The sequence below is a fragment of the Rhinolophus sinicus genome, linkage group LG03, assembly GCF_036562045.2.
Source record: "Rhinolophus sinicus isolate RSC01 linkage group LG03, ASM3656204v1, whole genome shotgun sequence".
NCBI lineage: Eukaryota > Metazoa > Chordata > Mammalia > Chiroptera > Rhinolophidae > Rhinolophus > Rhinolophus sinicus.
The window spans coordinates 147,345,165-147,361,971 of NC_133753.1; the positions used below are offsets into that span (position 1 = coordinate 147,345,165).

At 32.1% G+C, this 16,807-nt stretch overlaps 1 protein-coding gene across 7 annotated transcripts in view; it reads left to right on the forward strand.

Moving 5' to 3' along the window:
• The window catches only part of SSBP2 (single stranded DNA binding protein 2), a 272,802-nt gene that overhangs the window by 240,193 nt on the left and 15,802 nt on the right, over positions 1-16,807 (forward strand). For all 7 annotated transcript variants that reach the window (XM_019715082.2, XM_019715079.2, XM_074328767.1 and 4 more), the window contains 5 exons: positions 2,416-2,451; positions 4,277-4,331; positions 7,867-7,937; positions 11,308-11,386; positions 13,182-13,210. In XM_019715082.2, coding sequence (XP_019570641.1) covers positions 2,416-2,451; positions 4,277-4,331; positions 7,867-7,937; positions 11,308-11,386; positions 13,182-13,210 — 270 coding nt within the window. The remainder of the gene's footprint in view (positions 1-2,415; positions 2,452-4,276; positions 4,332-7,866; positions 7,938-11,307; positions 11,387-13,181; positions 13,211-16,807) is intronic.

The following is a 16,807-nucleotide window of genomic DNA, read 5'->3' on the forward strand; positions in this document are numbered from 1 at the left end:
TTTAACTGTGTTTGAAGGAGCCATCAAGAGGGAGAAAGTGAAAATATAAAAGGAGCAAGAACTTAGGAAAAATGGGATGATCGGGAAGGGCTAGCTTTAGAAATAAACAGAAAGATTTTTTTCTTCTACCTGAGATGAATGGGTAAACATTTAAATTTATAAATAATGGAGTATCGAGCTGAAGATGAAGGCATAGCAATAATTTGATATCTTTAATGTATGACAAAAGGGCAAAGTACAAACTCATTGTGGTATAATCATCATGAGAGCCAGCTCATGAAAGTCAGTTGTTAAATATTGAGGAATCTGTGAGCTGATTGTTAAATCATTGGTAGCTTGAAATCTGCTGTGTGGGAATATTTACACCATAGAAATTGGCTATAAACTGGGCTTTTCCCCCTGAGTTTGCTGGATTTACCGGCACACTACTAGAATGTTTCAGGGCTTCCATAAAGGCTGAGCCAAAATGCTACCAGGTTGACTGGAGAACATTATATTTTGGACCTTGTCAACCTTGTTTTTTGTTTCTCTCCAGGAAATTCCTGCTTTAAAAGAGAAAAGGTAGCTAGAGAGTGATTGAGGAGGCAGAAATCAATAAAGCAGGCTTTAAGATAATGAATTTAAGATACTAGAGAAATAAAATTCTGAGAGTGGTATGGGAAGGGGAAGAGGCAATTTAGTAGGAAACCTGTAGATAAATAATGGATTTAGTAAACATGGAAGAATTGTGATGGGAGAAGATTCTGGGTGAAATCTAAAATAATTTTTGCAAGTGTCATGAGGGATAAGAGAGATGTCAGGCAAGGGAGTTGTTTACATCTCCCTGTAAAGAGTTCAGGATGTGGTCATACTCATAAATGGAAGAGAGGAGTGTATATTGTAAAAGAAAGAAAGGCAGTGAAGTGTAAATTCCAAAGATCTAAAGGGTGGTTAGAGCATATCTTGAAGTTGCTTAAAAATGATGGTAGGCAGTAGAGAGAGGCGGATGAACATGAACCAAGTGCTAAAGTTACAGAGAGATAGCAATTGGCGCCAGTAGGGAAGTTGGTCATTTGGAGAGGGCGTGTTTAACATAAGCGGAAGATGGATGGTAGATCGTGAACTCAAAGGGGGCCCAACAGAGCAAAGTTGTATCGTTCCCCCAGTTGAGTAAATGTGTATTGGCCCATACTCATTGTAGAAGTGAGCCTCTTCACTAGTGATGCTGGAACTCTGGCAATGGCTGTCTTCAGTGCTGAGTTACTCAGGGCAGACCAGCCACGGGCCCCAGAACATGTGGTCTGTGCAGAAGGCCAAGCAAGGACACCAAACAATGAGAAGAAAACTTTCAAATGATATTAACTATTTCCCCAATCAATCAAAGAATTATTTACAAATGGAAAATCACTTCATTGCACTTCCTCCTGCTTACTTTATGGTTTCATATTATGTTTGTGTTTAATTGTATGGAAGGTGTAGGGGTGAAAGGAAGGTTTTGGGTACTGGCTCTATCATCTTTTCCCTGCTCTTAAGGTCCTCTTCTGGCCCTGGCAGCCTGACTCCAGGAAGATAGTCATTTATTGGCTTTTTTTCACAGTAAGACTAAAATACTTCTGGATGTGCAGAATCTTCATGCAAGTGAGCTAGTGAACTTGTGTGAAGAGAGAAAATATTTGGATTTAACTTTCTCTAGTCATATCCACACTCAAGGGTTTATTTTCAATATCTGTTTTCCAGTTTTTATTTTTTTAATATTATAGCAATGTTGTCTAAATGCCTTCAATTCTTTAGAAAGGAGCTTGGTTAAGAGCTTGATTTGAAGGGAAAAAGGGAATTTGTTACCTGTATCTGATCCTCACAAATTAGTAGTCTTTGGAGACTTAACATTAACAAAATCTTTTGCATTTGTTACATTATTTTCTTGTAGCTAATTAGAAACTAAAGGAGGAAAGATGAGGTCTATATATCAAATACTGACCCATACTGCATGAATTACTAGGCTGAAACTTGTCTTTAAAAAAAAATACATCCCAGAATGCACATAAATTAGAATTTGCATCTGTAAGGCTACTAATTTGAAAAACTCTGGTTTCTGGTTTTAAGCTGCACAAATATATATCTTTCTAATTACAGAATAAATGTCATTAGTATCAAGCAGTGAGTACAACTGGCCTAAAACCAATATAACTTGAAGCAGTAATTCTGCCTAAATTCTTCTTACTAAAGTCACTTTTTTTTTTTTGTAAATTCAAGCTAGTAATTGCATTTATTCAGTTTTCTAGCACTCAGACAGATATAAATGCCTTTATCCTTTACTATCCTTTGTGATACATTTGAAAGCTTGATGAATGTTAGAAAATGGAATCATTTTAGGTCATTTTCCATACTGCTACACAAATCAAAATATCTGTTTTTTTTGTCCTGTTCATGTTCCAGATACCATATTCCTCAGCGTCTCCTGGGAATTATGTAGTAAGTACATTTGGGTTTGTTTATTCATAAGAATTGATGTTACGTTTTATTTGGGCAATGAAGTAGTTGTCCAGATGTTAAAAAGAGCCCCTGTGTATTGGCCAAGAAGTGAACATCTGATGTGTATGGAGTTGTTTTGTCTGCCACCCTCAATACATATGTTGATGTTCATCAGTGAAACAGTTATCAATCTGGCCAAGATTGCCTGAGTGCTGTGTCTTATTTCTGCATATGTTTCTGTAAACCAGTACAATACGCTCTGTCCAATCATGAAGAAAGCCATCCCGTTACACAATGATATGCTTGAATTTGCAGTTCTTCAGGAGAATAATCTACACCCGCCTTTCCCCACTCGCCACACACAGAGTCTGAGAAGACATTAAATTCACCCAGCTACCAAGAGAATCAGAGAGCAGCATAATTTGGGGGGATTTTTTTAAGTTATTTTTTTCATTCTTAGCAACTGAAAACACTTCTTTTTCGTATTATTTAGTACATATTAAAATTTTTTCAATAATTCATTTACACCTGAAGTCAAATTAGTAGGTTTTATAAGAGCTCTTGAATTTACAAATCACCTTTTAACCATCATTACGTTATAATTCTTGCTACACCCCGAAGGCCATCATAGAGGATAATTTATTATAATATTTAAGGGGAACTGCCTAACAGAAAAGCAAGGATGAAATGGTAAAAAGGAAAATCTTTCCTACAGAAATTTTCAGAGGTGGTGGCAAACTGGAGTAGGAAAAAGTAAGTGCTAAAGATCAATGAGCATTTTCACCTCCATGAAGATAGTGTTTTATGAACATAGTGAAAAGCACACGCTGCTTTGGACCTGTGAACTCAGTGCTCAATGCACCCTTAGGTATACAAAGAAAGTCTTTTTTTTTCTTCACATTTTCTATGAAACAAAAATGAAAGAAAATTTTGGTAAAACCTAGTTTTTCTTAAAGTCCCTTAAGAATAAACCTGACTATAGTTTTATGAAATCATAGATGTTTATTGGAGTGAAAATTGAAGTTGCTTATTAGATAGAAAATACATATATCATTTGCAAAAATCAGTGGCCTGTGTATATGCACTCAAAATGCTGTGAAAATTTAGACACTTAATAGTTATTTTGATTATTGTACATCTGAAAAATTCTAAAGCCCATTGTCTGAATTATTCATTTTGATTGCCTGAAATTACTGAATTAAAGTTAGAATTACCTAACTCCATTTCAGGGTGATTCTGTAGCTGCAGCCTTAGTAACCCACAGCATTAGTCAAGACTGCCTCTCATTTCTAATTGATGTGATAGATGGAAGTACAATGCTCCAGAAATTTTGCAATTGATACTGATAGAAGAAAGAAATAGAATCAATGCATTTTTTTAAATATATAAATATCTTTTGGTGTTTAGTTCTCTATAAAAGCCACTGATACAAAATATAAGCAAATTACAGTAACCTAAATCACAAATGAACATGAGTTATTTCTGTTTTATGGATTTGTAAAGGCCCTATGAAATGATTTCTCTTTAACCTCCTTATACCTGATGTGATTAAGCCATGAATAATAAATCAGTGTTACAGGCTCATTGTTTTGGGAAACTTGTCAATACAGTCTCAACATTTTTAAGCTAATTTATGTTTTGCATAAGATTGAAATGATTATACATTTAAAGAAAATAAATTACGGACAAAATATGTTCCCTCTGTTAATTTAAAATTGGATCATTATACAGATAAGTCTAACTTTTCTTCTGTTTTTCCTTAATATTGTTTAATGAAATGTTAGAAATTGGATTACTTTTACTGAAATTTTGTGTAATTATTTAGGGTCCTCCAGGAGGTGGAGGGCCACCAGGAACACCCATCATGCCTAGTCCAGCAGGTATTGTAATCAAACTAGCCACATTGTCATTTGATTATTAAAATCAAGTAAAAAAATTGAGAAATTGTTCTGAAACTTAGTAGTATTCATTGTCTTATTGATGGATACAAAAGTAGAGGTAGCAAGTAGGAAGAAATAGTGTTTTAAATAACTATTGTCCTATTACTTTAAGCATTTAGAAAATTCCTGTTATAAACATAACATATACTTTGGATGCAAATTGTGTTGACCTGTATGAATTGCCCAATAATTTATCTGACTAAGAGATTCCTTGAGACTAGAAAAGATCCAGATCTCACAACTTAGAAAAATTCTGCATGAGTAACACATGAACTATATGGATCTATTAGGTTTAACATAGCAAATCTATTATCTTGCAAAGATAGATGTAGATATGCTTACAATATTATTTACCCTACATATCTATAAGTATTTATTAGTTAGCTAATAAATCCCCTATGCAGTATGGAATGTTTTTCTTTTAATCCTCTAAATTAAATTATTTCAATATTCCTATAATCATTTAATATAATTATTTTAAGTATCTTTATCCTATCTTTCTTTCTTTTTGAGACTTTAATACAGACTATTAAATGTGTTGTGTCTTGAAAATTCTAATGGTGGCAGTTTACATTGGCACAGCCTCCTGGAAAGTGCTCTGGAAAAATGTATCAAGAACCATGAAAAAGTTCATACCTCTGGACTCCATTATCCTACTACTGCAAACAATTAGAGACACAATCCAAGATTTATGTAGAGGGATGCTCATTTGTTATAGTCAATAGTGAAACAATAAACACAACCTTTATACCAAGTCTTATTTTAGTGAAATTAATGAATTAATTCTTACACAATATAATGTGGATATTAAAATTATTATCAAAGGATTTATAATGACACGGAGAATAAATGTTCACAATTCAATACGATATTATTGCAATTTATTTTAAAATATATATAAGACAGAAATCTAGAAAGTAGAAAATATACAGGCCAAGACTTTATCAGTGATAACTTTCGGGTAATGAAATAGATGGGAAATTTTTATAATTAGAAAGAGTTCTTAATTATTTTCTACTGTTAAAGTCATGCTCTTAATGGTTTGTTGAAATCTAAGGTATATGGAAGCTTGAAATTAAATATCATTAATTATACCAATAATAATTTTTAAGTTTTAAATCTTTTTAGAAAAAGCATAAATTTGGTAATTAATGCAACATTTTACTTTGCTCCACCACTCTTTGAAATATATCATAAATATTTCATAGATCTCTGTCCTCAGAGCATTTTCATTGAAGTGACACTGAATTCATTGAAGACAGAATTATGTGAATTGAATATCTTGCCTATATTTGCCATTCCTATTTGGTAGTTTATTTATAAAGGTAGTATGTAATTAATAAACACTTCACTGCAATACTAAAAGAAATTTTTTGGAGAAACACTGGAGTTTACAGGTGATAAGTAATCCAATCACTTCTTCCTTTCAAGCCAGAAATTAACACCAGTACATCTTTGTATACTTTTTGCGTACTCCTTTATCTACTTGTTCTTTGTCACAGTCGTTCTTCTAACATGAAGACAACATCCCCCCCAAAAAAAACTAAATGCCAGAAGATCTACTTTATTGTAAAATATTTCTCTGTATATAAAAGTTCAGACATTTCCTAGAAAATACCAGCTTTATTCCATTCAATGTTTGTTTTTTTTCCAGATGAAATTATATTCTTGATTGGTCTTAAAAAACAAAAAATTTCTATTTATTTCTCCATATTAAAAACATATGGCCCATTTTCCTTTCAAATTAATTACTGAAATTAGTAAGTAAAATTAGTAAGGCTAATAAAGGTGAAAACAATTTAAAGGTATTCTATGTTTAAAAACCAATCTAAGATTTTCTGAAAAATAAGTTTTTATGGTATAGAATTTATTCCGTTAGTTAAATTAGCAGGTATTTATTGTCTAAAGTACACAACATGAATTTGACATGGTCCCTTTCTTTCTCTTGATGAACTTATAGCCTAATTGGAAGCAGGAGGGAAGAATAATACAAATAAAATACTAACTATAATGCAAAGCAGAATTCAGTGGTCGGGGAAACTCATGCACTTGGAAATGTCAGAAAGAAAGCTTCATAGCATTTTTAATGTGCCTTGAATAATGAGTAGAATTTCAGTAGGTGAAAATTGGGTAAAAGATGCTTGGTGGAAGAAAGAACAAACATGGAAATGGAAAAGGTTGATCATATGTGGGAAAGAAATACTCTGGGTTGACAGGACTACAGAGTGCATAAGAATGTAAAAATAGTTAAGGGCACAAATGTAGATTGTGACTTTATTTAGTATTAATAAATAGGGGTCAACCTGAGGTGGGCACATCAATTTTTTTAGTGGTGTGATATATTAATCCAGAAGTGAACGATAATATTAGATTTATGGATCACTGTTTACAAACAACCAATAAATGATAGCTAACCTAGAGTGTAAGTGGCACACACTAAATTGATAAACTTATTAATGTCTAATAAGTAATCACAAAATAAGAGGAAAAGTCATTGCTGATTTCCCACCCTGTAATTATTGTCACGAGAAAGCAATTGATTTTTATCTTCTACCTTGAATCAGTACAAAAAATTTGTAACACATCTTTTTTCAAAATAGAGAGGCCATTACATTGTATTTAAGAAAACTGTAATTGTGGAAAATAGAAAATGTTTAATAATTAATATTTCCTAAATGTAAAATTTTCAACTGTATACTCTAGGTTATACATTATAAAAATACATATAAATATTTAGAGACTTAAGTAGAGTTAGCTAATAGATGTGACACATAAATTTTTTTAAATATTGTAAAATGTTACATATATTTATATTGATATACACTACAGTTATTTGTATTATAATGAATCAAGAATATAATGAGTAAAAACAGTTATCAAAAGTTGTGCTGGAGGAAGCTTTTACTTCAATTAAGAGAATTTTTAAATCCAATTTTATAGTTTTATTCTACTCTCTGTTAGAATTAATTCAGATATTCCACCAGCTTTTACTAATTACTAGCTAAATAAACTGTTTTTTTAAAAAATTGGTATAAAGAAGCCTAAGGAATCAATAAAAACTGAAAAGCTACTGAATCTGAATTTTAAGAGATTTTATATATATATAGATATATATATATCTATATATATATATGTTATTGAGAGAAGTCATAAAATATCCATGATTTTTTAAAAAGAAAAACTTTACTGTAACTTTTTAGATTGTTAAGTCATTTATTTTGACTTAAATTATTCAAGTGATTACTCCTAACATATTAGATAAATATTTCTAATTTATGACCTCAGAATGATGATTCTGGGTCAGAAAATGACTTATAGATAGATATTTGTTCATTTCTGAACATTACTAATGACTGTTTCAAGTGCAGCAGCTATTAATATGTATATGTGTCCAGAGCCTCTTCAGTTACTACTTTGTGATGACTTGGGTGTAGATTATAAAGAAAGATGTTAATTAAGTAATATTTTGTTTCAGATTCAACCAACTCTGGAGACAACATGTATACTTTAATGAATGCAGTACCTCCTGGACCTAACAGGCCTAATGTAAATATGACTTTTAAAAAATTTTTGGAATGTATTTGAAGACTCCAGCTTTAAGTGCATTCCATATTGTTTAAGCTGTATATTTTACAATCCAGGAGCTTATTGGATATCAAAAAGCTCAAATTCTTTCTATGTTCTGGGTTTAAAAAAAACATAATGCGTACCATATATAACAAAAGATTTCATATCAATAGAATTTAAATGTACAACTGAACTTTATCAATAATATAATGTTGCTGTGTAGTCTTATTTTATCCCAAGTACTTAATAATTAATAGTGGCTATTTGAAAATGACAGGTAGTTTATAATCATTTATGTTAACCTCATTTTTAGCATCATTAATTTCTTCATTGTAGTTGTTTACTTTTTTATCCTGAAAAATTGAAAATAAATTAGGAAGCTGGATATGCTAATTTTTATTTAGATTTTTGAAATTTGGAGTTTAAATATGGAACTGAGGCCATTCTACGGAAAGAATTTGGGTATTTTTATAAAGCATATGTGAATGAGTTTTCCACAAAAGCTTACAGGAAAATTATGTTTTATTTATCTATGACATAAAACCTACATGTTAACAACAAACATTTATAACAGAGTATAGTTTATATATATAGAGTAGTTTAAATTAAAGAGAAATCAGAAGACATTAAAGAATTTTCATAAGCACACTGAAAACTGAGACTAAAATAATTATTATAATTAAGTTTCCTAGAAGTAAAAACAACAAAAGGAAACTTTAAATCTGTCCGATATGGTATGGTACTTGATATGTGGCTTGTCCAAATTGAGATGTGCTGTAAGTATAAAATACACACTGGATTTTGAGGACTTCGCATGAAAAAAATAATGTAAAATATCTCATTAAAATTTATATATTGACATGTTGAAACAATAATTTTTTATTAACTTTATTGGGGTGACAATGGTTAGTAAAACTACATAGGTTTCAAGTGTACATTTCTATACACATTGTGTGCTCACCACCCAGAGTCAGTTCGGAGTAGAAGAATCAACATAGTCAAAATGGCCATATTACTCAAAGCAATATACAGATTTAATGCAATCCCCATCAAAATCCCAATGACATTTTTTCAAGAAATAGAATAAAAAACATCAGATTTGTATGGAGCCACAAAAGACCCTGAATAGCCACAGCACTCCCAAGAAAAAAGAACAAGGCTAGAGGTATCACCCTTCCCGTCTTCAGCTTATCCTACAAAGTGACAATAATCAAAACAGCATGGTATTGGGAGAAAAACAGACACATAGACCAATGGAATAGAATTGAAAACTCAGAAATAAATGCACATGTATATTGGCAGATAATTTTCAAAAAAGGAGCCAAAAACATACAGTGGAGAAAAGAAAGCCTCTTTAATAAATGGTGCTGGGAAAATTGGAAAGCCACGTGCAAAAGAATGAAACTTGACTGCTATCTGTCACCATATACTGAAATGATAATTTTGATATGTAAGATAAATAAAATACATTATTAAAATTAACTTCACGTTTTTTACTTTTTTAGAACAAAGTAGAATTTAAATTTACTTACATAAGTTCACATCTGTGGCCTGCATATTATTTCTGTTAAGCAGCACTGCCTTCAAATTATTGCTATTGTCTTTATACAGCACATAAATTGTTTTTTGAAAAAGAAACAATTTCCTATCATGGATGTCTAAAATTTGTTTTCACAAAGATCTTAAAGAGTGCCGAATATGGTAATAATGTTCATTTCAGAAATGCAGCAAGAAAATCGAAAAGGTCTTCATACTGCAATTTCATATCCTAAAACTTGATATTTGAAAGGGAGAGAGCAAAGGAGAAAACCAAGAGTATATGGAACTGAAGACATTTCTGTGGTCAGCTAAGCTGACATCATACAAGTATGTTCTACTCTGGTTCTCTAACTCCATACAAAGATAAGAGATCCAAGAAAAGTAGAAGGTGAACATGTCACTTTTTCAAATGTCATTCATCTCAACCAGAGGTAGTAAAAGCAAATACCTGCTGAGGGCTAGAACTGGAGTTTTATGTGCTTCAGGCATACATACCTGTAGTCTTAGTATATTTTAAAACACTGTGGGGGCCAGATAAAAGGACCAAAGTAAAAAAGTTCACAGGCATTTGGTCTCACAGACACCAGTTTCTCAGCCCAGATCTAAACTATACTTTTGTGAAAAACTAACAACAAGTTCAAAGTTAATTTCTTTGACCTGTCATTTAAGTCAGACATATTCCAAGTTGTTTGCTGAAAAATCAATTCATGTGCTTTTACACAATAAAATTTTAGGCAACAGAATTGGCATTATCCTGGGAAAATGTAATATAAGCCTGTGGTTTGTATGATCATAGTTGATGGAAAACCATCTTATTTCCACACAGAGTTGGTTGTCTGCTGAGGGAAACTGTTTTTCTTCCAAAAGCTTGTATGATTAGTAACCACTGTTACCCCACCTACACACATAAATACATGCACACACCAACTTCAATATTCTGTACCATACAACATGGAAATAATGCTCAGGAATGGGAAATTCTAAGAGCAGGAATTTTCAGTAGCTTTCTTAACTGTAAACATTAGATAATTATGAATCACTTGTCTTCAAACTGGGGTCCTGGTTTCCTCGGAAGTATTCCAGGGAGATGAGGGAAAGACTTACTGGACAGGCCATGAGCTGTCCACCACCAGCACTACCACAGCACATCTGTTCACAGCTGCATTTACCAGGCTTCTAATGTAGAATTTCACTGGAAAATAAAATAATACCTCTACTTTTTAACATCTTAAATAGAACTGCTGTAGAATGTCTGATTGTCATTGAACTCCCATAGTTGAGACTGCCAAGAAAATTAGCTATATTCAGCTATCCCCAAGCAGCTAAATGTATTTAACCTATAAGATGAAATTATTTGTTTCTATTTGAACAAAGAGTGCTAAAAAATATTAATGGTGGCATAATAATGTTGAATCATTCTTATTAATAAGCCAATACCTTTAGCAGCATCTTAAGAATCATTTCCTATTTATAATAATTTGTCAATAGCATAAAAGAAAATGCTTCTCATTTGCTCTGCAATGTATGTGCTTCCTAGTTGAGCGTATCTGAAGAAGAAAAATTTGCCCATGAATGAAGATTAGCCTACAGATCCAGAACACAGAAAGTATGGGATGAGAGAGGCAGGGCCGTCCAGTTAGAAAATCTATTACTATAAGGCTGAAAAAAAACCTAAGAAAATAATCTCCATAACTTGAAAATGAAAACAAGTTGTGGAATTGTCTTAGAATGTTAAAGACAGATATTGTAACATTGATATAAACTATTGTTTTCAATGTGATCATAGTCCTTTTCTTTATTTTTAAAATAGTTTCCAATGGGCCCAGGGTCAGATGGACCCATGGGTGGCTTGGGAGGAATGGAGTCACATCACATGAATGGCTCTTTAGGTAAGGATATTAAACCTGATGTTTAGAAATAAATTCAAAATGAAACCTTAATTCTACATAGTGGATATTATGGTTTGCCAAGTTCTTCTGTATATAATAGGAACTCATTTTGAAATGCTTCAACTTTTACCTCACACCGATAGTTTTAATCTACAGTGTACTGGTTATGATGACTGGAAACCACTTGAAAAAAAAAAGTGAGATTTGTTCTAGCCTAGCTCATATGCACAGGTATTTACTTTAACCTATCAAAATCTAATGTTTTATGGTAAAAGGAGACATCGCTGCTTTGAACACGTGTCATACACACCTTGCCTGGAGGACTACAGAATCCTCCCAACTGATTTCTTTGTCTCCAAAGGTCTATAGATACAGTTTCTGAGGAACTTTAATTCTTTGCAAGAATTTCTGAACTGTCTTCTGTATTTTAATGTTAGTCTCTATTTTAAAATAAAATCGGTATTACATTTTGGATAATCTGAATGATTCTCTTAAGTGAGAACACTGACCACATTGTGTTTATGATAAAGCTGATTTCAAGTGGTGTGACTAATGATTAAAAGCGTACTTCGTAAATGATGTCTTGTCAAATGAAGCCAAATATCTGCAAGGTGAAACAAAAGTTTCATAATAGCAAGAAACAGAGACAAATGGTACAAAGTAGACTAGGTCAGGCCAAACACAAAACCAAAAAAAAAAAAAGAGAGAGACGGAGAGAGACATTTATTTTATGTTTACATATGTTTAAATAGCATTATCATAAACTAATTTAGGAGTTGAAAATGGGGATTGAGGTTTGTGATAATTTTTTTGTCTTTTGAAAAGGGACCACCTTTTGCTTAGGTTGGAAAAACTATGCCCATGAGTAATTTAGGTTATATACAGATTTCATAATGCCACCAAAGTCAGGAATGCTACCCTCTGATACTTTGAAAAGCTGTATAACCTCAATAATCAAGAAACTATTTGCAACACATTGAAAGACTTTTGTGCTTTTAAGGATTCATACTTATTTTGCCTAGATTTCAGAGTCTTAATTTGCACTGTCCAGTTTTGGTAACCACTAGCCATATGTGACTAAATGTTATTCATTTAAAAAATAAATAACATTTAAAGTTCAGTTCCTCAGTCACACTACCACATAGCAAGTGCACAGAGGCACACAAAGCTAATGGCTACCAGAACGGACAGCACAGAGAAACAACAGTTCTGTAATCACACAAAGTTCTACTGGGCAGTACTGTTCTAGAATTGTATTTTCCAATTTATTGCAAAATAATTCACTTTCCAATCTTTTATTTTGTAAAATTGTTCTCAAAAAGATGACATTTGGACATAGACGAATTTCATTGTATTATTCACTAGAATAGAATTTGCAGAAGAGTTTCACATATGCTTGGCATGTGGCTTATTTCTATAGTGAACATCACCATATATATATATATATATATATACACACACACACACACACACACACACACACATTTCAAAAATTTAAATTTAGAATAATCTTTAATATTTTACTTTCAAGAATTTATGACAATAGTTTTCTTCATTCTGCCATTAGTGAAAAAAAAAGATGATTGGGAACTAGAAGTGCAACTCTACTGCATTTGCTATCAGGTGATATTTATGACACAGTGTAAAAGAAAAGTAATTTTTTAAGATGAAAAAATTCAGGATCTGTACATTGGAAAATACATACAGTATACTGCATTATTTATGTTAAAGGAGTACTTAATTTATAAATGAAGTCATGACCTAATAAGTGCTTTCTTTGCGTGTTTTGTTTCAGGCTCAGGAGATATGGACAGTATTTCCAAGGTAAGTACTGTGTATTCTCTGTGTTGTTTTTTTGTCTGTATTTTATTCCACATAGAACTCTCATTAAAATTATTAGAATAACCTTAATAATTTTTTTCTTGAACAAGAGTTTGAAAGTGGAAGACCACATATAATTAACTGGAAGTTTAAAATACTAATGTATATAATCTTTGGGAAAGGGTAAAATGAGTCTTTTAAGAATGTTCCTAAACATGCTAAAGTTCCTTTACAGGATGTCCTATGCATGATTGATTAATTGATACCCAAGTAATAGCCAATTTAATCATGTTCTGATGTTACATATTTGTAAAGCAACCTGACATAGTTTGAAGAACCTTTTAAAATGTAAAGGAGTTCAGAGCACATGAGAAGAGGTAAATTTGGAAAAGTGATCATTATATGTTATAATGGCATTTCATTTATGTATCTCATTTGTCTTTCAAACCTTCATTAGGCAATGCTGATATCCTCAATCTTTTAGTTCCCCAAAATAGAGCAAGAAAGTAATTAGAGAAAAATTATATTAATACAGGCAGGAAAGTGAACCTTCCCATAGCATGTGCCTGAGTTTTCAATAGTTTGAATATCTAAAATTAATTCTTCGCTAAGATGCCTTATATTTTTTGAAGACATGCACCTAAATACTTTTTAGGTCATGATGAATTTAAAATAGTTCTCTATGGGTCAAAAATATATTTAGAATAGCTGGTAATAACTAATTATTAACTACTGCTGGAATGACTCTCTTAGAAGACTGTATAAAAAAATACAGAAATTCATTAAAGAATGAGTTTAGTTTTAATTCTACTTCTAATTTATATTCGTGTACAATGTACAATAATGTAAAATTCCTAATGCCAAAGAAAATTTAAAAAGATTGGCCTTAAAAAAAAAACTTTCAAATTAAGACTTCAAGCTAAAAAATAAAAAGAGAGAGAATTTAATTAGCATTCTGACATTAAATCTACATTGCTTGGCTGCCTGGCCATACAAGTTCTACGTACACTTTGCATGTCTGTCTAGGAACAATCAGGAAGGTTGTTTTTTGAAAATAGATAAATGTGCATAACGGGCACTAGCTTACCTCTGTGAGAAATAATATTAGGTAAGCCTTCAAAAAAAGGCTGTTTTCAAAATCAGAGTCAGTGTACAATTCCATTAGAGCCTTTTCTCTGGGAAGCTCCTCTACAAGTCAGATAACCACAATTGTATCAGCTATCTTAGGTATCTACTGATTGATATTAGCTGAATTGTGCTTTGTCGTCACCAGTAAAATGTCTAATATTATGTTTGAGTAGTGTAGTCTAGTATCTAAAGATGATTCTTCATTATACAATGGTGGATCATCCTAAAATTTCCACTAACAACCCATAAAATTGCTAAAATTTCCACTATAACCCATAACTTTGTAACAGAATTCTATATGGGAGAATACTTTGTAATTTATAAAGCACTTTAAAATTTTTAAATAGTGTCATAGGACAAATTAAATACCATCTTCTAATCTGCCCTCATATCCGGTCTATTGATGCTCTTTCTAGGCTTCTTTTCCCATTTCTATTCCCACAGACAAGTTTCCCATTACACTGTGCCTACTGCTATAACATTCTCTTGCTTAATGATGTATTGCTTATTTTGTAAGCATTAATTGGCCACCCATTGTATACTTTTGTGTACCAGGTATTGTCTTGTGCACTATGGGGAGATACAAAAGACTTCTTTAAATACAAACATAATCTTTGCCCTCGAGTGGTTTATACTTAGGCAGGAGTTCCTTCATTCAGTAAACAATAATGTGCCAACACATTGTTCTGGGCTCTGAAAATCCAAAAATAAACAAGATACGGACTCTGTCCTCAAGAATCCCAGTGTAACTAAGGAGACCAAACAAATACAATAAAGAAAAACTTTTACAAAGCAAAGTTCAAATACATTTCAATTAACATAAGAATTATTCCCAAGTAATAAACATGCCACTTAACAATGCACTAGAAATAACTAGGTGCATCAGCCTTCGAGTGAGTTCCTAAGCAGCTTTCCTGCACTGCCTCTGCTGCAGGTTCCTTGGCTCTGGGTTCTAACCAGGGTGTTTGCGTCATGGTACCCACTGGTGTCTGGTGCATCTCCACTACACTACAGTCACTTTTTCTCTAATCAGCAGCATCATGTGTAAGGTCCTTCTCCTCCCCTTGATTATTTTTCTCCCTACCTCTTTCCACTCACAGCCTAATTATTTATTTCAGTCTTTTACTCCAAGTTATGGACATTGTCACTAACTCCATTTTCCCCAACTTATTCCATTTCTAACACATGTCCAACCACCTCAAGAAACTCTCTCCTCCTTTTTCTCTTGTTTTCTGGGTTTGTCCCTTTCCATCCTGTTCATTTTCTACTTATCCTTATTTGTGAATCAAAAGATAATCTTGACCACTACTGCTTAGCAATTTTGTTCAAAATCTCTCTTAGGTCTCCAGCTACGTATATCGCCCTAGTTCCCCAATTACACCTGTACTTTGTCAAGCATCAGTATTACATATTTTTTAATTTTTTTTTACTAAATTTTTAAATGTTCTTTAGTACTACCGTATTTGCCCCAAAATAAGACCTAGCCAGACAATCTGCTCTAACACATCTTCTGGGGCAAAAATTAATATAAGACCTGGTCTTATATTATATCATATTATATTAATTATATTATATTAGCCCCTGTATTATAGTATATCATATTATATTAATTATATTATATTATATTATATTATATTATATTATATTATATTATATTATATTATATTATACCCAGTCTTATAGTAAAGTAAAACCAGGTCTTATATTAATTTTTGCTCCAAAAGACGCATTAGAGCTGATTGTCCGGCTACGTCTTATTTTCAGAGAAACACAGTACTTCAATTCTTTTTCTATTTTTTTTATTGTAAATGTACTCTATTTTATGCATTTTATATGTAAAGTAAAGAGTACTGAATTGAGAATCAGAAAGCCTGGTTCTACTAACAAATTGTGGCAACTTGTTACTTGATTTCTCTTAGCCTTTGTTTTCTTAGCTCTAAAATAGAGCTTGTAGTTCATTCACTCTCTAGTTCATAAATTGTTGAGAATCAAGTGTGAATGTATACTAAGGGCTATGAAGCACTGTACAGATACTAAATATCTTCCTCCTCTTTATATTATGTTTTGTGGACAAGGCTAGGAACTCACACTGTCAACTGTACTTCGATGGCACTAGTTCAGTGGGAAAATGAGCTCAAATCTCCAAATGAAGAGTTTTAAAATTACTCCTTGCTCAATTGAAGATTACCTAGTAAAACTCATATGCATCTTCCTCAAAATGCATAATTTACCTTTAATTTAGAAGCCTTTTTAAAACTGAAATGTGAAGTTCTTGTCATCCCTTTTGTAATTAGTCACCCATTTAATCAGTAGAACAAAAATATTGTGCCTTGGAGTTGTTTTAAAGGTTTGGGTAGAGAGGAGCATATGGTTTGTTTTCTTAGAAGGAACTCACCTAAATAAATTCTACATTTTACATTAAGAAATGCAACATTTGTATTTTCAAGTTTGAAAAAAAACATATCAGAGAAG